Source organism: Empidonax traillii, unplaced genomic scaffold (genome assembly GCF_003031625.1).
Source record: "Empidonax traillii isolate 1590-97213 ecotype Southwest subspecies unplaced genomic scaffold, ASM303162v1 scaffold361:size2146424, whole genome shotgun sequence".
Taxonomy (NCBI): Eukaryota; Metazoa; Chordata; class Aves; order Passeriformes; family Tyrannidae; genus Empidonax; species Empidonax traillii.
The window spans coordinates 1,787,530-1,814,251 of record NW_020955554.1 but is presented as its reverse complement, the minus strand read 5'-3'; the positions used below and the strand labels follow the sequence as shown (position 1 = coordinate 1,814,251).

Sequence of the window (26,722 nt, the reverse complement as noted above, 5' to 3'; positions counted from 1 at the left end):
ATACTTTGACATGGGGTGAGTGGTTTTGATGCTGGAACTAATGTCCCTTCTTTAAGCCTGTGTTATTTGGCACTTTGGACACTGAATCAGGTGCATATTTGTGACAGACTAGTAAATCAGTGATAGATGTTTTTAACTGAATATCTCTTGATAAAAAAAGAATTTATTATTTTTTTTTGGTAAACTTTCAGGTTCTGGATGAGATTTCTGAACATGGCATTAGGATTTATCAGCTCCCTGATGCAGATTCTGATGAAGATGAGGAGTTTAAAGAGCAAACTAGAGTTTTAAAGGCAAGTTTCACTCCTAATTTATTATTTTGCTGCAGTAGTTCTTCAATCTACAGTATGCCTAAGGGCACTTTTACAAGGTGTTGAAAATTCCAGTTTTCTTTGGATATTGACTCTGAATTGTAATAATTTTTCTTCCAATCTTTGTTTCATCAGAATTCCAAAGGTAGTGTTGTGACTTTCTCTTCTCTTCTAAGGGAAAAGCCAGTGTTCACCAAGAACTGTTATTTGCAGTCTGTGTTGTGACTCAAACATTTTAACAGGCACACAGGGAGAGAGTGTTATGGTTGTGTACTAATTAACAACTTTCTGCTGTTCGATCAGATAATAACGGTTTTACTGAAGTCATTTCCTCCTTGTGCTGTGGTACTTGCAGAAGTAGAAGAATGTATCTGCAATCCCTGTCCAGTCCTTCAGCCTGTATGTGAAGTGTTAGTGTTGGCTGTGCTCCAGGCAGGCCTGTGCTCCAGGCAGGCTGTGCCAGGTGACACATTCTGCCCAGACTGTACTCCAACAGCAGTCCAGTGTTCCTCAAGTTCCTAAAGCACAGCATCATTTCCTGCTGTGCCTCTGTTCAGACTGATTCTAACAAAGCTACAGGTGCTCATTAGGAGAGGTAGTGTTGCCTGGAATAAGATTTGTTGCTTTTCTGATGTGGAAGGATTTTAGCAGACAGCATTGTCAACATTTCTTTCCCCCCTCTCCTGTCTGTTCCTTAAGTCTTCGTGCTTTCTTTAAAAAAAGACAAAGTACAGAAATCAACGAAAAATCAAACCAGTAACTTGTTCTTCTCTGTCTCAACTAGGCAAGCATTCCCTTTGCTGTTATTGGATCCAACCAACTAATTGAGGTGAAGGGGAAAAAAATCCGAGGCCGCCTGTATCCCTGGGGAGTGGTTGAGGTTGAAAATCCAGAGCACAACGATTTCCTCAAGCTGCGCACGATGCTCGTGTGAGTAACGGGGCAGCGATCCCGTCCCGGTGCTGACCTAACTGTGACAGTGACTGCAGCTACAGCAGCGTGAATTCCTTCACTCACAACCAGCTCTCATGGCACTGCAGAGTGAGGTTTTAGTCCCCTGCTGTATCCTCTGATCTCCCACTTCAGAAAATATTCTCTGTATTTTACGTTGCCAGATACATGTGGGTTTATGCCTTTGTGTGAACTGATTTGGTGGCTTTACATTTCAGTTGAAGTTTTGTTACAGCGGGGCAGGGAGGCTTTTAAAATATTATTCCAAGTGAAAAGCATTCCTAAAAGCCAAGTGCAGTTTTCCTGGCAGCGTAGGAAGCCCTTTGTTACACGTGAGGCCCCTCCCCTTTCTGATTGCAGCTGATACGGATATTCTGCCTGCGTAAATGGGTTTCAGGGATTTTTTTTAAAAAAGTGATGTTATGCTGTTGTTGGACATGGAATTCCTTAGTGTGGTTCCAAATTCAGCCTGGCTGGGCAGGGATTGCCCTCTGCTGGGCATTGGGAGCAATGGGGTTTTCTTTTCCTTGGCAATTGGGAATCGTTAGGTGGTGTCAGCTGTTGAGTCAGCCGAGGAGCTCCACCCAGTTCTCAGTTACAGATTATACTTAACAGCACTTCAGAGTCATAAGATCCTTTAGGAATGAAAGGATTTTTCGGAATAACTGTCTTTGCAAGGTTGTTATTGCTGCAAAGACCACAGCATGCTTTGGGTCTGGGGAGAACAGTGCTGGGGCACTGAGGTGTGAATTAAAGACCAGGGAGTGTGACAGCAGAGTTCTGGGGCTTTATGGGGGCTTGGTCTGTAAGGGTTTACTGTTCTGGTGAATGCATCCCTTAGGTAAAACAGAAATAGAGGATAAAAGGGGGGATTTTCTTTCCTTTGCTGAGAAGGACAGAGTGTTCAGTAACCCTTTGCATGTTCCAGAACACACATGCAGGACCTGCAGGAGGTGACCCAAGACTTGCACTACGAGAACTTCCGTTCGGAGAGGCTGAAACGCACTGGCAAGTGAGTGGGTGCTGCCTGGGAGTCTCTTCTTCCACTGGGACACTGCACTGGCTCTTCCTCTCGACTGATCCCACCTGTAACTAGTTATTTCTCACGAGAAACTTGTATGAAACACTCCTCTGGAAGAGGAGTAAATCACAGCAAGGGGCTGTGCTTCCAAATGGCTGCTTGTTCTGCACCCATTCCCTTTTCTCTGTGCTTTCAATTGGAATGTGGTCAAGAAGTGTGCTGCAAGCAAGATAGGTTTTTATTAAATGATGTCTGCTTGGAGAAAGTAAACAGGAGGGGCACATTTAAAGGTACAGATTATCTGATGAGGGAGGACAGTGCTTCTCCAGTTATTGCAGGACTGCCATGGTGGCTGTTCTCTTGCTCCTTCACGTAATAGCTGAAGAGAGGAGTTCAGACCAATCAAAATTTTCTGATAATGTGTGTGGGTTTTATGGAGTTTATTTTTTCTTTTTTTTCTTCCTAGTGAGATGTCTGTCCTTGGCAAGTTAATGCCAAAAAAATGCATCTACCTTTGCTGCATCGTTATGGATAGCAACTGGTCCGTACTGCACTTGTTCTTTAAGTATTTAGCAAAGCATTTGGATCTTAAAGAAAAAAAGGAAATGACCTGCACAGCTTTTTATTGGTTTGATTTTTGTACCATGGGTAGATAGTGGGGGAAATCTCTTCATTAAATTGCAAAAAAAATCCATATAGCAGTGAAGGAATTGAATTTTAAGAAACAGAGAGTGAATAGCAGGAGCTTGTGAGGTGAAGATGGCCTTTCACAGAAGGGAAGCGTGAGTTCGAGAATGTCTCCCCTGTGCAGACACATGGAGGCTTTGCTGATGTTACATTAACTGAAACATGAGCCTTGAAGAGATTTTTCCTTCTGTGTTTTATACTATCAATGCATTCTTTTCTTCACTAGGCCTGTTGAAGAGGAAGTGGTAGACAAGGACAGAATCCTGCAGCAGAAGGAGGCTGAGGTAAGAGGGAGCTTCTAAAACTGTTGTTTAGTGTAACATGCTGTGCTCCACTGTCTGTTCTCCTGACAGGGTGTCCAGCTGAGCTGTGCACAGTGACAGCCCAGGCTGAGCACTGCAGCTGCCCATGCAGGGTTCTGTGTGCAGGCAGGTGCATGGGATGGCAGGCAGCACGGGGGCTCCTGGTGCTAGGCAGGATATTTCTCACTTCCCATTTGAATGCTACTTTTCCATCAGGATATTTGCTGTTTTAAATATTGGAATCAGTTTGTGTTTGTCAGTGACACACGCTGCTTTAAGCAGTGTGTTGGGATAGACTGACAGCCTGATGTCACTTCAGATGTGCATGTGCTCACTGCAAGCACATTACCAGTACATTTCTTCTCATGGCTTGTGGTTATGGAGTAGGAAAAGGCTGCTGAGTCTCAAAAATTCCATGATAAAATAAATGTGTTTTTTCATCTCAGTCTGGACTTAATAGTATTTCTGTTGCATCTTCAGCTTATGGATTTGGTGTTTTCAAACTCTGATTTCTCTCTCTGGTTCCAAGTTAATGCCAGGCCTTTCAACTTAGCATTAGTGGGGTTTTTTAGTGTTTATCCTTCTTTTACCCAATTCAGCTTGGATCCATGTCCCTAAATGCAGGAAGGTGTGATTTAAAAGATCAGTACATATGTGCAGTGATTTGGAGTAAGAAATAAAGAGCTGCAAGCAGTTTTATGTGTTTCTGAGGTGAAAGAATGACTCCCATACATGGAAATTTTTGAAATGTTGTTACTTTGGTCCGTGCATTTCCTTCTTCCTTTATGGCATCCATATTTAAAAATAGCTAACCCTGGGTAGCTCTTGGCTAACCATGGCATATTGACATAAATAGCAAAAAGTATTCCTAAAAGGAAATGCAGCAGCAGCTCATTATCACGGTGTTTAATAACATGAGTGAGCTGTGTGTTTATCACGGTGGAACTCCACTGTGCAGCACAAGCACTGTGGTGGCTGTGCCCTCCCAGGAGTGCTGTGTGTGCAGAGCAGCAGCCCCTCAGCCGAGCCAGTCCCGGGGGCTTGGGAACTGTCAGCAGCAGTTCTGGAAAATGCTTTTTTCTCCTTAGTGCTTCCAAGATTCAGGCAGTAGACTTGAAGATTTTAAGGCATGGCTGTTTCTCCTGTTATTTGAACTTCATAGATCATACATGTCTAAGAGTTAAGTGGAAACTTGGGTATCCTTCAGAACTATTTAAGACTTATGTCTGAAAAAATTCTCCTATAACCATTTCCTTTGCTAGGGCAGGCACATTATTATTTCCTGGTCTATTCTGACCACTCTGTGAATGTACAGATGGAGTTTTGGATGTATATACACACCCATATACATATATAATATGAAATATGTCTTTGTGTAACATGGCTAAAGGGTGAAATTCTGAATTTCTTGGAGGACAGTCTTTGGAAGTTTCCTCTGGGGCTAATCATCTCTGAATAATTGCTGCTGAAGTTGCAGAGGATTAGGTTAGAACTTGAAAAAACAAATACTTTTTTAACTTCTGCATTCTGCTGTCCCAGAGAGATCAAGAGGCTTTGCTGAATCCTCTGTAGATAAGCCGGTATGAAGTCCCTTCATCTCAAAGCCATCCCTCAGGTTCAGACTGGGAAAAATCTGGGGAGGAAAGAGGCACAGAGGAAATGGGCTTGCATTCCATGGCCTTCACAGAGAAAACAAATATCCATTTCCCCTCCTGTTTTGCATTCCCATCAGTAACGGTGCTTGAAGTTCTATTTACAGTTCTGTGAGGTTTATATAACCTTGGAAGGAATGAATGCTTGGGCAAGTGCCAGGATCATCTTTATCAAGGCATCACTTTTGCTAAATGATCTTTTATTATGCCCAAGGATGTGGTCCCCAGTTCAGCAATCTGGAATCGCTGATCTATCATTTTGGATTTACTGCTCCATCTTCTTGTGATTTTGCTCATTTGCAAGTGATGACCTGTTTTTCTGAGGCGGGAAGTGAAAATAAGAATAAAGACATTCATGTTCCTCACTGTAAATATGCTGCAGTACAGATTATTTTGATGTTGTAGTGCAAATGGGCACAAACTTAAAGTGTGCAGTTTTGTGCCATATTATTCCTCCTCTGAAAACATCTCCTAATAAAAGCCTTTCAAAGTTTTGAGAGGTGGTACTTCCAGAGCGCAGTCAGGCTGTGATTCCATGAAAACAGCAAGGAATAAGCTTTCTCTGGTTTCTCCAGTGAGCTGTCCTGAGGCTTTGGGCAGACCACTCCCCTGCTCCCAGTGCAGGTGGTCAGCACTGGGCTGAGTGTGGCAGAGTGAACCACAGTGCTGAGATTGTTTTCTCCTGTCCGTCCACTCTGTGAGTTGTTTAACCCTTTGGCAGATGGGATGAGGAGCCCTGGGCCGGTGTGGGAGTCAGAGAGGGGACAGCAGTGGCCCGGGGGAGGGTGTGAGGAGTGTGTGTGGGTCACTGCCTACTTCACTAGTTGGTCTCACCAGCTGCCCAAGAGAATGGAAAAGGACAATCTGTTACAATTATCAACGTTAGAGCAGAGCAGGTCTCTGGGTTTTTTGTGCTTCTTACATCTGTGTCACGTGCAGCACCTGATTTCCCTCATGGTATGGGTGTATTTTTATCCATTAAGGTTTAGAAAATGTGAGTCTCAATGCTGCACTGAAGTGCTACAGGATGATGTTGGCTGTTAGCAGAGTTCTGTGTTTGAGCAATCACCGTAATACTTGGGCAGCAATATCTTCCCCTCTCATTATCCAATGGCTGCTATTTTGGGAATGTTTCATGCTCAGCTTGGAGTGCTCTTGGGAAAGCTCAAGTAGGAGAGCTTCCCAAAAGCTGGTTTTATTCTGGTGGCACATCTGCAGAGAGGCACTTCAAAAGAGCAGGTGTCTTACACTTTTACAAATGGATCTTTGAAACTTCTTTTTTATTGTATCATGAGATCAATGCAACTCTCACTTCTGAAACTTTCTGCTTTTCTTTCCTTCTTCGTGCAGCATTATGCCATCTTTCTGATCAGGAGCTTTTTAAGTATTTAGCAGAAAGATGTGGATGGGTTTGTAATAATCCTTGCAGACTTAGCTGTATCTCATGCTGTTGCTGTGTGAATCTCCTCTTGTCAGAGGGCATCTCTGCTGCAGTCACAGGAACCTGAATTAGCCTCTCCTGAACCCTGTGCTGCAGCAAGAGGATAAGTACATAAGCCAGCTAGTTCTGGGCAAGCTCTGTTACTGCTGGCTATGCTGCAATCTGTTTTTTACTCTTTAGTTAATCTTCAGTTTCCTACTATTTCCTAAATCTGTATCTGAGACCAGGCAAGGAAAAGTGATAAGGGCACCTGCAGTTAATTTTTTCTGTTCTGTGATGTTTGTTTTGTTGTTTGGTGATTTTTTTTTATGTTGTGGTTTTTTTTCAATCAACCCAAACCAACAGCTCAGCCCCACATACATGCAATCAAGTGTTTGTCTCAGATTCCTCAGTATTGAATCTGATGCAGTGATGATTGTCACAGTAGTTAATGTGGATGAAAGTACAGTAGGATTGTTTAAACACGGTGCTTTTTGAGTCAGAATTCCCCCCTGACCTCCTTGAAAATAACTGAAAGCAATTCTCTAACTACTTAAATAAGCTGACAACTTGCTGTACAAGCCTCAAATTTGTACATGCCCTCCAAATTGAGACAGACTCCTATTTTATACAGTGTGCATGGAAAGAGTAGCCTATTTCCTCCCCAGTCTGTAAGACAGGACATTTGTAGTTCTCTATGTGAAGCTTCCCCACCTGCATTTGGAAGGAAGTACCAGTCATTTGTAAACCAAATTAGAGGTATTTGCATATACATTTTGAAAATCTGTATTAGTGATCTTTCTTCTTTCTTAGGAATATTTGTTCTAATTAATGTGATTTAAAAAACAACAACAACAACAACAACAACAACAAACCCAACCAAAACCAAACCAACCAACCAACCAAAAAAACTATTATGTATAACTGGCCTTTTATGAGATGGAAACTAATTTATAAGTGTTAAAGAAAATGCCTTAAGAAAACAGTTATTTCCAGGAAAAATCATTGTTTAGATGTGAAAAATACTGGTGCTTTTTATGTTTAGTCTGGCTTTCCAAATTTTCCAAACATCTGTCTGTTTCTCTTTTGAAGCAGTTTTTCAGTCCTGTCTCATGTTCAGCTGTTACTGTGGTAAAACCTTGCCGAGTTCTCTGGTGGCCAAAGGCTGAGTGTTCTGCCATGGTTTGTGCTTCGAGCACTCGTGTCAGAGCAGAGCTGCCTCGGCTCACTCAGGTGTGTGTCTGCACACCAAAGGGATGTGCCTTTCTTACTGCAGATTAAATGTGCATTCACAGCTCTGTAAACAGCAAAAGATTTGGACTTGATTGCCTGATTTTCATTATAAGTATTCTTTTGTGAAAGTTAGATGTAATGAACTGAAGAATGTGAGAGAGGGTAAAAAAATATTCAATTGTGTGAATTATTGACCATTTCCAGCTTGTGAAGGAGAAAACAGGATCTGCATTCTCTGGAAGACAAAGATGTGTGGTTTCCTGGGTTTTTGGACCTGTGCTGCCACTGTTCTAAACACGTGGGTGTCTCTCTGTTCCAGCTGCGCCGCATGCAGGAGATGATTGCCCAGATGCAAGCCCAGATGAGGATGAAGCCTGGGGATGACTAAGGTGTGCAACAGCTGGATGCACCAGGTACTGCTTTTCTGACTTGTTCACTCCTCTTAATTAGACTTTCCCAGTGGTTATTGTTAATTTGCTCTTTGGACTTGCACTCGCAGTACTTACAGGGGAGAACTGAGTGGTGTTCTGGGTAGACTGGAAAAGGAGATCTGTGCAAATGTTACCTTTCCAGCTGCTTTTAAAACCTGTAAATGCTTATCTTCAGTGCTTATTTTTTGATCGTGTGGCTTTGTTTCTGTTAGCACAAGCTGCTCAGAAAATTAATTTGTTTGTATGTAAACAGAAGTTAGGGTGTTTTGGGGTATGTAGGCTGCTGAATTTATAACAGTTTTCTCAAAGAACCAAACAAAATTTGACAAACTGGTCAGGTGTGGTGAATACAGACTCCCTTGGTGGTGTGTGTGACGTATGAGGTGGGATCAGAGTGAGCAAAGAAAAGAATTCTTGTAGCAAATATTAATTCTTTCTTCAGAATGCAGCCCTTCTGATATAGTTTTTCTTTTAAATGCAAGAATGAAAAACAGAAGGATATGAGGAGTCTTGTTGCTTAATACTTCAGTTTAATACTCTAGTTGTGATTGCTGGTCTTGTGGAATGTAAAGCTTGAATAAAATGGATTATATTATCCCTTATGACCTTGTGGCAGCTGCCAACATTCCAAGCCTAAAATAAGGAGATTTTTTGTTGCCTTTATTTGAACCTTCAGTCTTCCTGTTTACTTAAAGAAGAAAAAAACCTTTAAGAAATAAACTTATTCGGTGAATTCTGATTTAAGCAGAAGTTGATGGTTTCATTGGTATGTTCACCGTGATCTTTGAGTGAAGTAGTTAAGGGAAATAAGTAATTCAGTCTCAGGTTTCTTACTGTCACAGTTCCAACTGGTGAAGATGGAGGAGTCTTCACATCATGTCTTCCAAGTTCCATCTAAGAAGTGCTTTCCCAGAGCTGGAAATGTAAACCCTGAGGATGATTTTCTGGCTGAGCACGCAGTGTGGGCAGCAGCAGGGTCTGACAGACAGCCCTCGTTCCCTGGGCAGGAGCTGCTCACCGGGCAGCCTGTTCGGTACTGTCAGTATTACAGTCTGAACTGAAGGTTCCAGGTTTTCTGGTGACTTTGTTTTGTTATCACATGGCCAAGCTCTGGGCACTTGTGAAAATGGCTGTTTGCTGCAGGAGTGCTCACGTAGCCTATAAATGACTGTGACTGTTTTTTGCAAAGGAGCTCAATTCTCTGTGCAGCTCACAAACCATGTGTGGCACCTTTAAACTCACATTCAGGAAGAAGAAACCCACTGTAGGTCCACTAACCTTGTCCAGAGTTGTGTGCAGAGCAGAGGATGGCAAATGGTGCAAATACATTCAGAGTTCTTTCTTGAGGTCCTGGATCCTGGCTTTGCTGTGGAATGGGGATCTGAGGGCTGATGGGATGTGGTATTGCCACTGATGGCCCAGAGTCCCAGTGTGCCACGGCTTCTGACAGCACTGGGCATGGTGTTTATAAAAATGAACTGCAGCAGAGTTTGTCCCAGGCTGAATTTGCAGCCATGGCTACACAAGCAAACAGTTCAGGGCGTGCTGTGTGTGTGTCCAAGGGAAGTGTTCTCTGCAGACACCTCACACTGCTGCCCTGCAGTGCAGCTGGCACCGCTGAGTGTGCTAAGCAGGACAGCTTTGCAGATTTAACTCAGCGTTCCCATGATCCTGTTGTGGAACTAAAGCTCGAGGAAGTTAATTGGTCTGAAATACCGAGTGGGGACAAATTTGAGAAGGATTTGAACGTGGAGGTCCTGCTGTTCCTTTGGAATTTGCTAAGCTCCATTTCTGCAGCTGTGTGGAAATCATGTTTGACAGATGGCTTTCAGGAAGGAGTTTTGAAGTTATTTTTTGTTACCCTTGAGATGCTGATGGACAGACTTTTAGTGTAATTTGCTGGCCAGTATGCACAGTCAGAACTGCAGCTGCAGTCCTGCTGAACCAGGGTACTGCTGTATGATCCTGGCATAGGTGAAGTGAATCCTTACCCAGAACTTACCCTCAGGCAGGTTTCTTCATGCATGTTAACTGACTTTGCAGTTTAGGAGGAGTTCAACCTCCAGCATTCCCATCAGGTTTATTTGCTGTATTTTATTTAACTCGCTATTTCTAGAGAAACCAGGAAACTTGTAATTAACACAGTGGTTAACAGAACAAACTGACGAGAAATTTAAATATACTTGATATCAATCTTTTTGTTCTGTCACAGCTTATCTCGAACATCTCTCGGGTTCTAGTTTTACAAGAACTTTAAAGGATCAGCTCTGCTACTGAAAGCACAGTCTCTTTTCCATTTGCTCTTTTGCACCCTTACTTATCTTATGTGACTTTATAGACAGTTTATATAAAGTTTACCATTTTCACTCCTTTTAATTTTGGATACATACATATTTTTTTATTTTATTCAAAAGTCCCTTAAAATATTTTTCCCTACATAAAGCACAGATATGAAGATGTTTTGGGGTATTTTGGGAAAAGAGAAGTATGGTGTAAAAATCTTCCGAGATGAGAGCTGGAGAATAAGCAGTAGGGTCATGAAATGTGCTGATATCCAAGTATGTGAAATACCCACTTCTGGTTTCAGACGTATTTTGGGGTGGGGAGGAGATTGCTGGATGCTTTGGGGTTCTCTAGGAGGAGTCTGGCATTGCAGAATGATTCAAAAGTGTTAAAACCTTGCCAAAAAGACTGACAGGTCTGTATTACCATAAAGTGCTACACAGATGGGATGACTGGAAGGTCTGGTTTGCTGATCCCTTTTGAAGAGGGGCAGCTTTAAAGGGTTTGTGGGAAGAGCAGAGGGAGGATTTCCTTCCAGCAGTCTCCTTTGCTCTCGGGGCTCAAGTACGGGGAGCACATGGAGAGGGACAGAAGCAAAGAGTGTCCCAGGGAATGTTCTCCAGGTTCCCAGAGGGCATGGACGCAGCTGTTGGTCCAGGGAAGCAGAGGCCTGGAAGGGAGGGAAGGGAGTGCTGGTGGAGCCTGGGTTAGGGGAGGAAGGGAAGGTGATTTTGGCACACTGGCCATTCCTGCTGGCAGCTGCAGGCTGTGACAAAGGCCTGTGAATACAGTGGTGCTGACAGAGCTCGAGTGCAGCCTGACAAAGGTGTGTGACCTGCCCTTCTCTCTGTTTCCTCTGAACATTTCATAGCTTCTGTGTACAAGCAGTGCAGTGGGGAGATTGTGGCAGGCAGTGAGAGCACAGCTGGATACCAAAATATTCTTGGAATAAGCAGTAACAATTTTTTTTACCCTAACTTTTGATAGGTTCACCTTACTGATCTTTTTAGGATTTTTTTGTTCCAAAACACAGGACTGCTCTGAAATGTAGAAGCTTCTTATACATGACAGTTCAAATAAAGGTTTGAAGAGAAAGATGGAAGGGGGAGTAAGTTACCAAAACCTAAAACAGGCTTAGTTTTATTTGGGTGCTCCAATACAAAATGCTTTTGAAATAAGCCTGCAGTAATTCCAGGAGCATATTTGCCAGTTTATGAACTTGTCCATCTCAGATGAGCAATTGTTATGAAAAGCTGGAATTATTTTATCAAATTAAGTGGTTGTTGGAGGATATTTCTTCCCTTTCCCTCTCTGTTTCTGCAAACCCTCTTTGCAATCTGTTTTCCTCTTGTTATTTGTTACTACAAATCTGGTTTGTTGTCTTCACTCAATCTCAAGATCATCCTGGGACAAGCCAGTGACAGTAGTCAGGCTATGGAAGGCTAATACAGCCATCTGGAAATGCAGTTACAATCAGGGAAATACGCTCAGATAAAAAAGAAACACAAGCATCTTGCACTTAAAATATCTGTCGGATGTTGAAAATCCTTTTAGTATAGCTTGTAATTTGCACAACTATTTTAAAGCCTCCTGAGGTTGCTAACACTGATTCTTGATAAGAACAGTGCTAAAGACACTAAACAGCCCCTTCTTTCTACCGATGAACTGACATCATTTAACAGAACCACACAAAAGCATCGTCATAGCAACCAGCCTTCAACCATGCTGCTGAATGCTGGATTGATCTGATGAGAAATGGCATTTGAGGAAGCAGAGATCACGCTGTGGTTTTTGGCAGCTGAAATTGAGAACCTGGAGAATGTGAAGCTTGGGCAAATTTGTAGTATTTGGAACAGCTGGGTGGCACTGCCGGTGGATGCTCCTCTGGCTCAGAAACTTGGCCAGGGGGGCACCATCGTTCTGCAGCTCCTCTGCCTGGGGGTTGTGCAGCAAACCCTGCACTGATGGGCTGGCACAAGGTTTTGTCTCCTTTGGAGAAGGGATTTCTGATAGAAATTGTTGCCAGGGGTGAATGGAATTACATTTATTTGCTTTCAGTAGTGTGTGGGTGCCTTGGGACAGATGAAATCCCCAGCGTGGTGGCTGCAGTGGCATTCCCAGTTCTGGTGAATATGTGCAGTGGCACCTTGCACTCTGCCTCTTAGGAATACTGCTGTACAAATGCTTGGAAAAAATCTTCTGTGCTGTGTTACCTCAGCAGTGTCATAGCAGTGTTGGTGCATGACATCAGACTGGCTGCTCCCTTCCAGCCCTGTTTGTCTGGGTGTTTGTTTGCTCCAGCAGCAGTAACACCTCACAGAACAGGCGAGCTCGGTGCCTGGTGTGCAGTGCTTTGGGGCTGAGCTGTAACTCACTTCGAGTGTTCTTCAGGCAGAGAGGGGGTGTGGGTGCTTAAGAAAGTATGGAGCTAAAAATAAGTTCTCATTTATTAGTTCTTATTAGACATTTGTGATAAACATCTGGGGCCAGACTGCTCAGCTGATCTCGTTGTAAGGCAGGTCCCTGCGATGCAGGCTCTGAAGCTCCTCGTTCCCTGGATTATGCTGCTTTGCTTGGAGGGGCTGAGGCTGCCCCAGCTGCTCTGACAGTGCTGAGAGTTTGTCCTTTCTAATGCTCTTTGTTTTCCATTTTGTCCCCAGCAGCAAACGGTTCTCTAAGTGGATGGGTGCTCTGTTCTCTTTGCCCGAGTGGGACCGTTCAGTGCAAAAGCTGGATGCCACAGACCAAGACCTGCTAAAACAAACAAAGGCTGAAGAACCTGTTGTAAAAGGCTTGTTTTATATATCCAATGTTATCCATTGTAGTGTATCTTTTTTGGGTTCTTTTGATAATGCTGTCTTCATACTTATAAATGTGGGTTCATTATCCTTCCTTTCTCTCTTTCTCAGAAGCTGGTAAGAGTGCTCTGTATGGCCTAGTCATTGTGGTGCGTTTCAGGAGTTAATCGTGTATCTGATAGGTTGTTCTGAGCAGTTTCGTGGTTAATACTAAGACTTTGTGGCCTGTTTACAGTAAAATGTGTGTTTGCACAGTATCATAACTTTCACCTGCCATTTTAAAGCATTATGTATCATATCAGTTTTTTCGGAACTTTCTCTCTGCTTTTGTTACTTTTGGAGCTTCATCTCCGGTGATTTGCATTTGTGTGATTGTATGAGAAAATGTGCAAAGCTGATGATTCACCAGTGGTACAGAAAAGCTGACTTTTGCCAGTCGTCGTGCCTTAACGTCCCGTGAACACTGCACACCCCCACGACTCGTGTGTGCTCTGAGGGTTTGGCTGCGGCTCTCAAGTATCCATGGCAAGAACCTGTCACAGGCATTTCTGTCTGTCAGCTGAGCGATGGCATGTACTGAACTTTTTATATTCCATAACACTAATTTTCATTCAAGTTTTGTAATAAATTGTATGAATGTGGTAAATGTTGGTTTTTTGGTTTTGTTTTTGGTTTTTTTTGAGGGGTTTGTTTTTCTTGTTTTATTGTATTTTGGCTTTTCCAAGCTGATCTATGAAATGCTGTAATGGTGTTGTACATGGTGTGTATTCAAAGGAATGATGATGTTTACTCTGGAGAATGAAGGCATTTTCTAAAATTTCTTTGCATACAAACTGCTTTGATTTCATTTTGAAATAACTTTAAAAGTGTTTTACCTGGAAGTTAAGTAGCAAGGCTTTGCATCCACTTTTTTCCCAAAGTTTATTAGGCACCTACTGACGTCTTTTAGGTGGGTAAATACCTTGGAAAATCTGTTTGCACATCTTAGCAACATTCATGAATTTATAAAGTATTTCCTTTCTGTCTTTACTGCGTGTATAGCTCCCTTCTGCATGCTTTTGTAGTCTTATGTGGTTTTTATATGCATAAGTGTAAATTACTTTGCAAATAGGGGATTGAGACACTTTGTCTTCTGTACTAAACTGGGGTGTCTCTCATGTAGTGATTGGCCTTAATTTTGCTGTCTAGCAATGAGTGTTTAATCAGGATAGGATTCACAAATGGTTGGCATCACAGGGATGCAGATTTGGCTTGTTTGGAGTTGAACAGCATAAAAAGGACATTTCCTTGTTACCTCAGTGGCTGCTGTCATGAAGGTGGCAGAAGAAATGGATGGCAGATCTGCATTCACACAGTCTCTTCAGGTTTTATGAAGATTTGAATTTAAGCGTGTCTGTCCAGAGTGCCAAGGGGAGAGATTTAATGGAAAACTGCATCTCATGGGTAGTTTGCTGTTATTTGCACCTTTATTAATGCTTCTCTTCCAGAATTTTGCACCATATTTTGCAACCTTGTTAAAATGATAGGCTGCCCGTTTGTGCTTGTGAAAGCCAGGGCAGCCACACCCTTCCTGAGAAAACCAGACTCCAGTTCCAGACCTTGGTTATGTGCTGGATTGGCTCTCGGAGCAAAGGGAACATGAAAGCTTCACCTTTCAAAGCCAGCTAGGACAATGGGCAGGCAGACTTTCAAAAGCATCTAGTCTTTAATTTTATTAAAAACAGAGGGGTTTTCCCTCCCTCTTTTGAAAGCAAGGCACCTAATGTCACTGTCACAATTGTCACTGTCACAATTCTCATGTGGGAAGCCTGAGTGAACAGATTTTTACTGGTGGATTCTGATTATGAGTTGGTAGTCTTTACCTTCTTTGGGCTTGTGGATTCCAGATGGAGCATTTTGGCTCCAAATCTTAGATCTGTTTTAATAATTGTCCCAGAAGGGTTGCAGTACTACTGATCCCATATGCTTTCTACTACTTCTTTGATGTTGTCTGATGTTAATTTTCAGTTACGTTTAATCGTGGTTTTGTTAAAATACTTCACTTACTGGGGGAATGTGTAGTTGTTAAGCCAAGTCTCTGCTCGTATGAAGATCTCTGGATAGAGGATGCTGCCTAGAACCTACTTTTCTGCCCTTGCATTTCCACTCCCGTCGGTGCCAGCAGTGCCAGGGCCGTGGAAGACGAGTCGCTTCCTTGGAATTGCACCCCGGCCTTCTCCAGGCTGACGTTTTCCAGCACTGGGACAAAGTCCCCATGTGTAACTGTTTTAATGACTGTTCAGGATCAAGGAGAGTTGACTGTGGTCCTTTCAGCTTTCATCAGCTTTGGAACACTGAAGCAGACCATAAAACAACTCCTGAAAGGCTGATTGGCTCGTTGGTGCCTTTAATGGTGGTGCAGGGTCTCTAATGGTCTGTGGCTCTCTAGTGTTTAAAAACAAGAAAATTTGCTAACAATTACCTGATTTTTTTTTTTCTGATGCATTGAATCAAAGGCTAAAAGTGAACTCAGAATGAGCTAATGGGGTTTTAAAATGTATGGCCCTGGGATTACCAACCTCTGGTCTTGGAAGTGTCTCCTTGTTTAGATACGAGGGATGTTTTGAATGAGATGGTGGAAGAAAGGCCAAGAGAAATGCTCTGATGACTACAAGGATTTGAAAAGTTACTATTGTGGCATTGGTGTCAGATTTGTTCCAAGGCAGGGCAGTGCCCTTGCACTTGTGCAGCCATCATCACCCTGCCAAGCTTATCCTGCCCTGTATTCAGAAGAGTTTCAGGTCTGATAATTTACCTGTCCTTGAAATGTGGAAGACATGACCCCTCCCTGCAGCCGTGGACGGCAGGGGAAGGATCCCACTCTTGTCTCCTCTGCTGTTGAGGTTTCTATGAGCTGTTCTCAAATCATGTGCAACTGCTGCTTTGCTTTTGAGTTCTCTCTTGCTTTTTCTTTAAGAGTTATCCTGACAGCTTTTACCTAAAATAACTTTCCATATAACCTCTAAAAATTTTTTAATGGGAACAGAGCACACGTTCCTACTTCACCCAGCACAGTTGCAGTATGATTCAGGGCTTCCCACTGTATTTCGAGACGCTAAATCTGGAAACGCATTTCCTATTTATTCAATTTGTGTTTGGGTTTTGTATTTACTTATTTTTTAACGCTGTATTCCCTCTTCTGGCTGTTGTGTTTGCGTCGAGAGCAGGCAGTGCTGCCTTTTGTAGTGTTTAAACCCTCGTGGAGGTGTCCACGTGCAGGGGCAGCTGCAGGGGCATCACTGCTGCCCATCCTCCCGGCCCGGGGCTGCGCCGGCACACGGTGGGGCTGGGGGTCGCTCCGGGCAGGGGTCGCTCCGGGCAGGGGTCGCTCCGGTGCTCGGTGCCGCCGTACCCGGCGGGGGTCGCTCCGGGCGGGGGTCGCTCCGGTGCTCGGTGCCGGGGTCGCTCCGGTGCTCGGTGCCGCCGTGCCCGGCGGGGCTGGGCTGGGGTCGCTCCGGGCAGGGGTCGCTCCGGTGCTCCGGGCAGGGGTCGCTCCGGTGCTCGGTGCCGCCGTGCCCGGCGGGGGTCGCTCCGGGCAGGGGTCGCTCCGGTGCTCCGGGCTGGGGTCGCTCCGGTGCTCGGTGCCGGGGTCGCTCCGGTGCTCGGTGCTGCCGTGCCCGGCGGGGGTCGCTCCGGGCGGGGGTCGCTCCGGTGCTCGGTGCCGCCGTGCCCGGCGGGGGCGGGGGCGGGCGCGGGGCGGGCTCAGCTGCGGGGATTGGCGGCCCCGGGCGGCCCCGGCCCCTCGCTGTCGGCGCGGGGCGGCCCCGGCGCTCTCAGAGCCTCGCTCGGCCCCGCACGGCGCTCGCACACGCGGCTCGGCCGAGGCACCATGAGCACGGGCATGCGGTTCAAGAGCAAGCCGGGCAGCGCAGGTGAGGCGGGGGGGATGCGTGGCCGCTCCGCCCCGCGGCCCGGCGAGTCCCCCCCGCCTCACTGTGTCTCCTTTTCTCTCCCCGCCGCCCGTCCCCGCCGCGGGCATCCCGCCCTGGCCGCGCCGCCCCGCAGAGGAGAAGCAGGTACGTGGGCTCCGGCCGGGGGTCTCCGAGGGAAGCGGCAGCTGCCTGGGCTCGGCCGGGAAACAGGCGCTTTGCCTGCCGCATCCCTGGGTTGGGTTTCTTTTTTCTCGCTGCCTTTGGGTGTGTCGAGCGGGTTCGGATGGAGGAAGGCAGCGCAGGGGCTGGCAGAGGCGTTTCGGTATTGGGAGCACGTCTCCCATCCCTCTCCCCTCCGCAGCACAGATGCGCAGACACAGCCCCAGTCCTGCCGCTCCCTGGTGCTGCAGCCGATCGGCACCTCGCAGGCGGCCAGGATTTGGGTGTTAGGGAACATCTGTTTTGCTTTGCAAAGCTTATAGCTATTTGGAGACATGCCTTTGAGTCCCGGAGAGAGAGGAGGAGTGATGCAATCAGATGACATCGACAGGTTTTTTTGTTCTCTATTTGGTCTTTGGAGGGATTTAGAATATTTGACGGGAAGAGGAATCCTTTTCTGCAGCCCTTGAATGCCTAGGTAAGGGGTTCTCAGAGTCCTGTGTGTTCCTTAGCATCCATCATCGTGAGGTAGGCAAGAGGGGTTTTTGTGATGATGGCAGAGCTTTTCTGTCTCACAAAGGTGGGGATGGAGGCGATGGTCACACAGCAGGGCGGCGCAGGGGGACCAGCCCACCCCTTCCCAGCCTTACGCTTGCCTTTGGGGCCAATCTTTCTCTGAGGCTCCAATTCCATATGAAGCAAACACCTTGCCTGCTGAGACCCTGGTACTGCACAGCCTTTCTGGGCCACAGAAAAGCCAACTAGCATTGTAGCAGCTTGGGCATTCACCTGGCCGTGGCAAGAGGTGATGTTTCCCTGTATAATGCAGACTTGGGCACTGTGAAAAGATGCTTGTGCATTTTTGTGAGCTGCTGATTGCAGCGGTGAGAAGAACAAAGTAAATCCAGGCGTAATAGGATAATGGGATCACCAGATGCATTTTTCCCAAGCTACTTAAAGTTTTGCTAGTATTTTGTAGTCATTTCTGAGTATTGCAGCTAATTCTTGCTTTAGAGGAAACACTCTAGAAGGTATTCTGAAATGGCAGAACATTTAGTGAGCTGTGAACTGGGGAGAAGCTTTGTGACCCACTAGAAACATGCTGTTCTTTAGTTCAGTTGTTTTTAAATGAAGAGGGAAGCGGGTTAGGTGTAAGGCTCCGTTCTGCTCATTCCCCAGGGGAAAAGGCGAGGTGGAGATCAGAGGAGTCTGTTGTAGGACTGTCTGTCGTGCCTCCTGAAGGCCCTTGGCACCAGCATAGGCGAGAGGGGCTGGAGGCTGTGCCCCAAAGAGCCCGCGTCTGCAGGACAGGGCCAGAGAGGGCTTCCCTCAGATCAGAGGTGTGTCCCTGTGTCCTCCACTCAGAGTGGAGCCCTTGCATGACAGCACAGTTCATTATGCGTTGGGACCAGCCATGTTACTTGTGGGTGGTGGAGGGAAAATGAGCTGTGAACGCAAAGCAATCTGTTAATTTGTGGGTTTGTATGTTCACTTTAATTTTAACTTTATTTAGCATCCTTTAAGAGCAGGATTTTTTTTTTCCTGTGCCACTTCCCCCCCCCCCCCCCCCCCCCCAGTCTGCTCACATCTGGCAGCAGGTAACAATTTAAAAGATGAATAGTTGGGAAATGAAGTGAGTTTCTGAGAAAGCAGCACAAGAAGTCACATGTAAGCAGAGTAGCATTTGGGTAAGTCTTAGTAATGTTCAGGACTTACTGAGTCCAAAGAGTGGAACAGTGTGGTGTCAAAGAATGTGTCTTCATCCTCCTTCCCAGCGTAGTCAGGGCTGATGCGTTCTCTGGCTCCAGGGGACTCTGATTTGCAGGTTGGGCTCCTAATTACTACCATTTATGAAGAAAAAGTAACGGTAGATTCTCCACCTCTCTGATTTCCAACCTCCTATTTGATTAATTAGACACTGAACTCGGGTGGTGTGGAAGTCCATGGAGTTCGCTGCTAGTCTCTGTGTGCAGGGCACCCAGCTTTCCGAGGGCAGGGGTTGTGGTTTAGGAGCCCAGGCTGGGGGGATCCAGTCTCTGGTGTGGAGCTGTGCAGCAGGTTCCCTGGAGGGACCAGGCTCCTGGGCTGGTTTCCCTCCAGCAGTTCCTGCATCACTGCGAGGGTGCCCGTGGTGAGGCCGGGGAGGCACCGGAGCCGTGACCAATGTCCCAGGTGCGTGGGCCCCGTGGGAGGCAAACCTTGCAATTTGTCAGGACTGTTGACCTGAGAACCAAACAGGGCAAGTGCAGAGGGTGTTGCTGTGGGAGGAGTACCCAGTTGAACTGGAGTGTCCTGGCACACTCCTCAGAACATGCCTCCTAGCTCGTGCTGTTGGCGTGCGTGTGTTTGGGGTGTTACTGTGCCTTGTCTCTGAAACTGGCTCTTGCTCATTCAGGCCCATGTCTCTAATGTTCTTTGAAGTAATTGTTTCTTTTTAAATCAGGAGGATGGGAACTTCTCCTTCCCGAGCTGATCTCTCCCCACCCCATCAATTTGCAAAGTTGTTTGGGTGTGGGAGAAGAGACTATCTGGTGGATCCAGTTCTTTCAGTGGGTTTGAAATTACAGGGCTGTGCCTTTTGTATTGAACTTGGTTCTTTTTTCCTACTTGAACATATTTTGAAGTGGTTTCCTTGTCAGTAAAAATATTTATGGGGGTGCTGTGTATAGAGAAGATGCTGTGCTAAAGGTAGTTTGACTGGAGGAGTGATTTTAGTGCCAGTCATTGTGAGACACTGAGAACTTAATCCATTGGCTTTGTGTTTCAGTTTTTGAGAATCTGGGGTTTATATCTTAAAAACTTGTATTCAGACTCCTTTGGGTTTTTTGTATATATAAAAAAAGGAGGAGCAGAGATTTCCATCTTTCCTGAAACAGTAGGTATTGCAACAGCAAAGATGTCTTCTATCTAAAATAGCAACTGTGCCAACACAGTGCATCACTTTAAGGTCAACCTTCAGCCCCTTGCTTACCAGAGAACATTGGCTGATGGAAATCCCCCAGCTCCCTGTTAGTGTGTGCTCAACTGCCTTCTCCTTTTCTCTGCTTACGGAAAAATAAGCCCAGGTGGGCTTACAAGGAAGTTTATCCCCTGAAAAGCTGCACTCTGCACAGTGCAGAGGCACCTGGGGGCTGTAGATACTGCCCTTGGACACTGAGGACAGTTCACCAGGCGGCTGCTGGGGACAGGAGCAGATCAGGAGGAGGGAGAGGGGGCGATTGCTGTGTCTGGAGCTGGCTGAGGATGACCTGCTGTGCCCCTCACTGTCTGTGTAGGTACCCGTGTGGGGAAGATGGATTAGCTGAGTTTTGTGAGGTGTGTGATGAGAAGGACCGTGTGAGTGTGAGGTTCCTTGTACAGCAGCAGTACAGGAAAGACCAGAAGCAGAGCTTGGTCTGTACAGAATCTCTCCAAAGTCTGCTGGAGCAGCTTGGAGGATCTGTACCTACTTTGAGTCATTGCTGTCTTTCCCCTAAGAAAGACACCTGTCTTTCGCTGTTTTCCTTACAATAACAGTTCTTGTAGTTTTGAAACTAGAGGAAAGTTCTTGCTTGTGTGGAAAACCATGAAACCTGAAAGCAGAACAAAGTATCACTGACTGTTTTAATTTTCTCGGAGTTAAACCAGTTATTTATAATTGTGATTCTTTGAGTAACTGGGAGCAGCAGTATGGATCTGTGTTCCTGTACTGCCTGTCGTGCTCTGTATCAATTCAGGGTGGTTGTGATGACGTGGGTTTTGTGTGTTGGTGTTTTGTTTTTATTTCTCAGAGAAAGCAAAATTATATTTGCAGCTGTCTAGTGGGATATTTCACCCCAGCTGGATAGTCTCTCACTGTGTCATAGCTCGCCCTGGGTGAGGCTGTTTCTCTTTGACTCCCCACATTAATGTCTCTTCCAACCTCTGTTTTCCAACCCTGGTCTTGCATCCTGGCTACCAAGATGCGCCTGCCAGAAAGGGAGTAGCAAATTAGTCACAGAATCTGAACGTAAATACTGGAAACGCTCTTAAAGCAGCACATCCCTGCTTGTTTTTCTGATGTCTCAGTGTATCTTGGCCAGACGTAGCATAGGAGTGGAAGCTTTTACTTCTCTGTGAAAAGCCTTGTGTGGTTCTTTGATTTTTTGGGCCCGTTTCAAAAGACAGTGTTGGTCCTTTACCCTCCAGGCTGGGCAAGGGCTCGGCGCTCAGGACAGTGTCGGGGTCTGGGTGGGACTGCAGCAGGTCAGGAGGTCCAGCCCTGCCTGTCTCTCTGCTGTGCATCTGTCCAGAGAGCCCTGCTGAGGAGGCCTGTGTCACACAGAGGGGCTGCTCTGGGCTGGGCAGGGAAATCCTGGGCACTTCTTCCCCCGCCTTCTTTGCTTGGCGTCTTGGAAAAGGGCTGGAAAAAGAGGTCAGCACATGGACCTGGTGGTGAAACGGAACTGCTGGAGAGCTGGGCTCAGAATCTGCCTCCTGCTGCTGCTGATGTCTCTCTTCAATTATTTATGCTCCAAATGGTTGAAACGGCTGTGAGGGCAGGGCAGGGAGAGGTTCAGCCCTCAGTGCAAATAGCAATCTGCAGTTTATGAGAACGGAGAAGGAAGTGTTTCCTGCACAGGGATTTTTGTCCCTTGAATTTCCCCGCCCAGCTACTACTTGTGTGCAAATGCAAAATTCTGCTGCTCCTGTGTGAGTTGTGCAGGGCTGCTATTTCAGGCACATTAACCAAATGTGTGAGTCTGACAGATGTTAGGGCCTGATCCTTGCTGACATTAAGGAAGTAGGAACAACCTTCATTTAACCCCAAGAGACGCCTGTGACGCTTGCCCAGCTGTGGGGTTGCAGACTGCTGGGGCTTCACAAAAGGCAGCTCACAATTGCAGAGAGGAAAGTGTTGCCATCTGGGCGAAGGAGAAACAGTCCCTAGGTGCTTTTAGTCTTCAAAGTTGAGGAGTCTCTTACAGCCACTTACGCTCTCACCAATGTTACTGCCTTCATGTGGATGCGATTCTTCATTTGACGGTTCTAGGAATAAATGTAAGGGGTTGTTACGGCACTTCCCTGGAAAAGCTGAAGAAAGGCAAGTCTAGCGAAACAACTGGTGGAGTTTAGTTTCTTCTAAAACCTCTATATCCCAGTTCCAGTCTAATTTGCTGTTCATTAAATACCCAGTAAAATGGACATCTTGGAAAGCCAGGGGAGATTCCACCTCAGCCAGCTGGTTGTTCACTGTGCCAGGCCAGGTGGGGTCCCTGCTGTGTGTCTCTAGAGCTTTGCCAAATTAGCTTTGAATGGGGTTTCCCTGGCCCTTTGGGGACACTCCCCTGCCTGCAGGGGTGGCTCCTGTGAGGATGCTGCAGTTACTGCTCACACGTGCTGGAACCAGGCCTGGAGAGCTCTGCTCCATCTTTCATACTTGAGGCACTCCTTGCTGAGATACCTCTTGGCTAGGCCAAAAGGGTTCCTCTCCCATTGTTCCTCTTCCAGTCAGTGGCCTCTGTTTGTTTGTTTTTTTCCTGGATAGCAGAGCATGAACTGGAATACCCATTCATTGTTACCTGCAGAGCTTTCTTGCCTGACCAATGCTAAGCCTTTGTCCCCTTCTTACCCAAAGCAGAGATTTCCCTGAGACAGTGAAACCACGCAGGATAGACCTCTAATACCCATGAAAGAAGCGTGTGGCATCTCTAATGTGTGTGTGAGTTGAGATGTTTGTGAAGCACATGCAAGTTGTTTGATAGCATACTGGAGTAATTCCCACAAGGGCTGGATTCTGTGTGTGTGCATGTGTGGGTATGTCTACAGTGTGGTTAGCCTTGAAGCACAGGAAAAATGTTTGTCTGCTGTTACACATTCCTTTTCTCCCAGAGAATTGTCCCCAGAGCTGCGAAGGGGTTTGCAGTCATCTTGTTCCCACAGAAGTGTTGAGGAGCTGGGATGGGATGCCAGAGCACATGCTCCTCATCAGGGTGTATGTGGGCTGCTGTTCATCCAGGGCTTGGGCTTCCAGTAACACTGTTCACATAACAGCAGGAGGTGGCACTGAGGGGGCAAGAGGAAGGATTTGGATGGAGTGCCGCCCACAGGGGCTGGGCTGCAGGAAATGGAGCAGATCTGTCGCTCCTGACTTAAGTAAGAGTCCTCTCTGTTTTGAGGGCTGAATGGGGTGATATTCTTAATTCCTGCCCTTCTGTATTTCCAGTGAAATCTGTCAGGGCCCGCTAACACTCACCTCTAGACTGCTGTCCCTCCCTTGGTCATCACTCCCAGCCCCTGCCACTGGTCCGGCAGCATCACGGCACTCCCGTGCCAGGGGTGGCTGAGAGAGGAGTGCTGGAAGGATACAGGGACTGGCTTGCTGCTGAGCAGAGCTTGGCTAAGTGTTGGCCAAGAGCTGAAGAGGAAGTGAAACCCTGCACAAGCATCTGCAAGGGTGTAATGCCAGGAGGGGGAGGAGAGTTGTTTAGTGTCTGCCTTTAATAAAACTGTCCACTCCTGAAGTCAAAAGGAAAATGAGAAGTTGAGGCTGAAGTTGAGCTCTAGAAGAGGGACGTGGTTGTGCTGTGCAGGGCAGTGCAGGGATGCCCAAGGTGGCACAAAGCTCTGTGGGCACAGCTGTGCAGCCCTGGACTGCCCCAGCCTGGTGCCCTGCGTGGCAGCCGGGGCTGAGGGAGGCTCAGGGCTAACGCAGGAGGGTCTTGGGCTGCGCTTCGGGCTGGCCTGGGGCTCTCTGGGCTGTCAGTCAGTCAGTCAGAGGTGGGAAGCCCTTCATAGAAGTTAACTCCAGTTTTTCCCTCAGCTCTGAAAGCTGGGCTGTGTCTCTGCAGGGTGGCTCTGGCTGATGGCAGTGACAGCTCACGAGCCCACCCTGACAGGGGTGACTCCGGAGGGGGGGACGGGAGTGCAGGGACTGACCCGGCCCTGTGCAGGGGGAGACCTGAGCTCTGTGCAGCTCAGCCCTGCCTCTTTGAGGGATCTTTGGGAGTGCCCTGTTTGTCTGCAGGCTTGTTATCGAGCGTGTCCAGGGTGTGTGTGGAGCTGGGATGGCCCGTGTCTGCCTGACCCCACTCCAGGAGCTGGGATGGCCCGTGTCTGCCTGACCCCACTCCAGGAGCTGGGATGGCCCGTGTCTGCCGGACCCCACTCCAGGAGCTGGGATGGCCCGTGTCTGCCGGACCCCACCCCGGGCAGTCGGTGCGGTTCTCCCAGGATGACTCCTGACAGGGAAACTGGGAGCTGGGAGCGCAGGCTGAGCAAATAAACCCCAGGATGATGAGTGGTAGCTCCTGGAGACTGGCCATGAGGAGCCAGCCCGGCCCACTGACCTCTGGACGTTCTCAGTGCAGAAGCAAGGGAGGGGAAAGAGATCCACTCATCTGCTTGTGGGAAAAGATCTCCAAGGGCTGAACATCTTCCTCCCGCGTGCTGTGAGGAAAGCTCGTGGCAGTTCACATGTGGTCAGGGCTCCAGTGGCTGCGTCTCATTTTTCCTTGCATTTCCCTGGTGCTTGGAGCTGTGTGAACAGACACATGAGAGCACAGGCCAGGCCTTTTATTGCTTTAGTTTGTATTGCAATTATTTTTAAGATCACTTCCCAGGCAAGTGGCTTTGGTTCAGCCTCCTGTGATGTCTCCTGGCTGTTTCCTCAGTGTGGGAACTATTTTAATCCTGCCTGACGCACTGGGCTCATTCTTGGTGTGATATGTACACACATGTAGTGTCTTTAGATCCTGCAGTTTTACATCCACTTTTATTTTCAAATAAATTACATACTACATTAATTATATATTCGGATGAAACGTGAGTCACAGAGACATCTGCTGTCTGCCTGCCCTACATACGTGGCCCCCTTGGCTGTGCTTTCTGTTTAGTTTAAAGCTCTCCTGAGTCTCTGCTTTGAGTATTAAGTGAGGTGAAGTCCTGGAAATGTGGATAAGCGGTATTGGAAATGCTCATCTGTACCAGTAGTAATTTCCCTCTGCCCAAGGCCTGATGTAAAAATTGTCAGGAAGATTTATGGCTTTTAGGATGCTATAGGTTCTCAGAGGTTCCTGCTGCTTAGAAGGTCTGGTGCCAGTTGGGATCAGACAGTAATGGAAGAGGCATCAGAGCTCAGGAGCTGGTGTTTGTTCTGTTTTGTAGGCAGTGGGGTGAATCAAGGCATCAGGAGTTAAAATTCAAGTGCTGCAGCTGGCCTGCAGCAAAGCCTGGCTGCTGTGATTGCACAGTGCCGAGAGGAGCAGGATGTGTCATCGGCACAGCGGAGATGCTGCTCATCTCATCTCATCTCTCATCTCCCATGGGCTGTTCCTGCAGCCCCACTCACAGATGGGCTCTGTGATGCAGCTGCAGCCTGAGCTGGAGCTCACAGACAGGAGAGTGCTCGTGTCTCCCTCCCGAGGTTGATACCTGCTCGTCCCTTCCTTTAAAGGGCTCTCCTGCCCTTGAGAGCAGCCCTTGGCAGAGCATGTGTTTATGAGGGAAGTGCATATCAGAGAGGACAGTTACTGAAAAGGACTCGGTGCTTTTACCAAGCCGTTAATCCAGGCACATGCCTGGGAAGCACTCCAGGTTCAGTGAGCAGCTGAACACGCTGGATCAGCTCTGGGCTGCTGGCAGCCCTGGGGCTGACACTTGAGAGGCTCAGAGAGGAGCTCAGTGAGTTAGAGGGGTGTTTGCTGTGTGCACCCCAGCACTGTCACATGGACCTGCTGGGGACCCTGCTGACCATCGCTGTGCAGCAGGAGCGTGTCCTCCTGTCACTGGGCTGAGCCTCACCTGCCCTGCCCCACCACACTGGGCTCGTACCAGCGTCACAGTGCTGGACTTCACAGCAGTTTGAGTAACCCAGGGTGACTGGATGGAGCCCAGCGTTCCCCTTCCTCAGGGCCTGCTCTGTGCAGCCTGCCAGTGCCCACACAGAGGCTGCTGCCATCTCAGAGCTGTGGGGTGGCATTATTTGCAGCAGCTCTCATTAATGCCAGTGAAAGCCTTTCTGTTTGAGGTGGTGGGGCTGGTCCTCAGCAGCTGCTCAGAGGTTCCAGGCCGTGCCAGGCGTTTTGCTGCCTTGTCTGAATGCCCAGTGTCATCTGAACATCTCCCTGCTCCTCCCGTGGTGGCACTGTCATGGGCAGGTGTCAGGCAATAGCAGAATTGTTCTCGTGGTAAACAAGTGGTGGTGTTATTGGAGCTGCCCTTCATGTGGCAGCAGAGCACTGTGTGCATGGGGTTGCTAATGAGGGATATCATGGGGCTTGTTAGTCTGAAAGCTTAATGAGCCATCTTCTGGTTCTTTGTGAAGTGTGTGGATGCTTCTTCCCTGTGCTGCATCTTGCTCTGGGTGTGCTTGGTACTGAAATGTGTCCCTGCAAGGTAGAGCTCACAGCACAGATATGGGCATTTTGAAGGACGCTTGTTGTGACATTAATGACAGAGGACATCAGGAAATGTCTGGATGAGGCTGCTCTTGCTTCCTCAGACACCCTGTGTGTGCCCCAGGGCCGAGCTCATTTGTGGCTCCAGTGAATCCACGTGTATTGGATACCTAGAGCTTGTCCCTGAGGGGCTTATGGATTTTCCTT

The 26,722-nt window shown here is 47.1% G+C and overlaps 2 protein-coding genes across 6 annotated transcripts in view; both read left to right on the top strand.

The window, feature by feature from the left end:
• Positions 1–13,735, top strand: part of LOC114061802 (septin-2) — a 30,487-nt gene extending 16,752 nt beyond the window's left edge. For 3 of the 4 annotated variants that reach the window (XM_027892595.1, XM_027892598.1, XM_027892596.1), the window contains exons 8-13: positions 192–293; positions 1,096–1,241; positions 2,191–2,274; positions 3,197–3,254; positions 7,897–7,990; positions 12,952–13,735. In XM_027892595.1, the coding sequence (XP_027748396.1) occupies positions 192–293; positions 1,096–1,241; positions 2,191–2,274; positions 3,197–3,254; positions 7,897–7,965 (459 nt within the window). In that variant the 3' untranslated portion in view covers positions 7,966–7,990; positions 12,952–13,735. The remainder of the gene's footprint in view (positions 1–191; positions 294–1,095; positions 1,242–2,190; positions 2,275–3,196; positions 3,255–7,896; positions 7,991–12,951) is intronic. The other variant, XM_027892599.1, reaches the window with a different exon arrangement.
• Positions 13,736–16,955: 3,220 nt separating this feature from the next.
• SEPT5 (septin 5) overlaps positions 16,956–26,722 on the top strand; it is a 35,601-nt gene continuing 25,834 nt past the window's right edge. The window contains exons 1-2 of one of the 2 annotated variants that reach the window (XM_027892637.1): positions 16,956–16,994; positions 17,128–17,144. In XM_027892637.1, coding sequence (XP_027748438.1) covers positions 16,958–16,994; positions 17,128–17,144 — 54 coding nt within the window. In that variant the 5' untranslated portion in view covers positions 16,956–16,957. The remainder of the gene's footprint in view (positions 16,995–17,127; positions 17,145–26,722) is intronic. The other variant, XM_027892638.1, reaches the window with a different exon arrangement.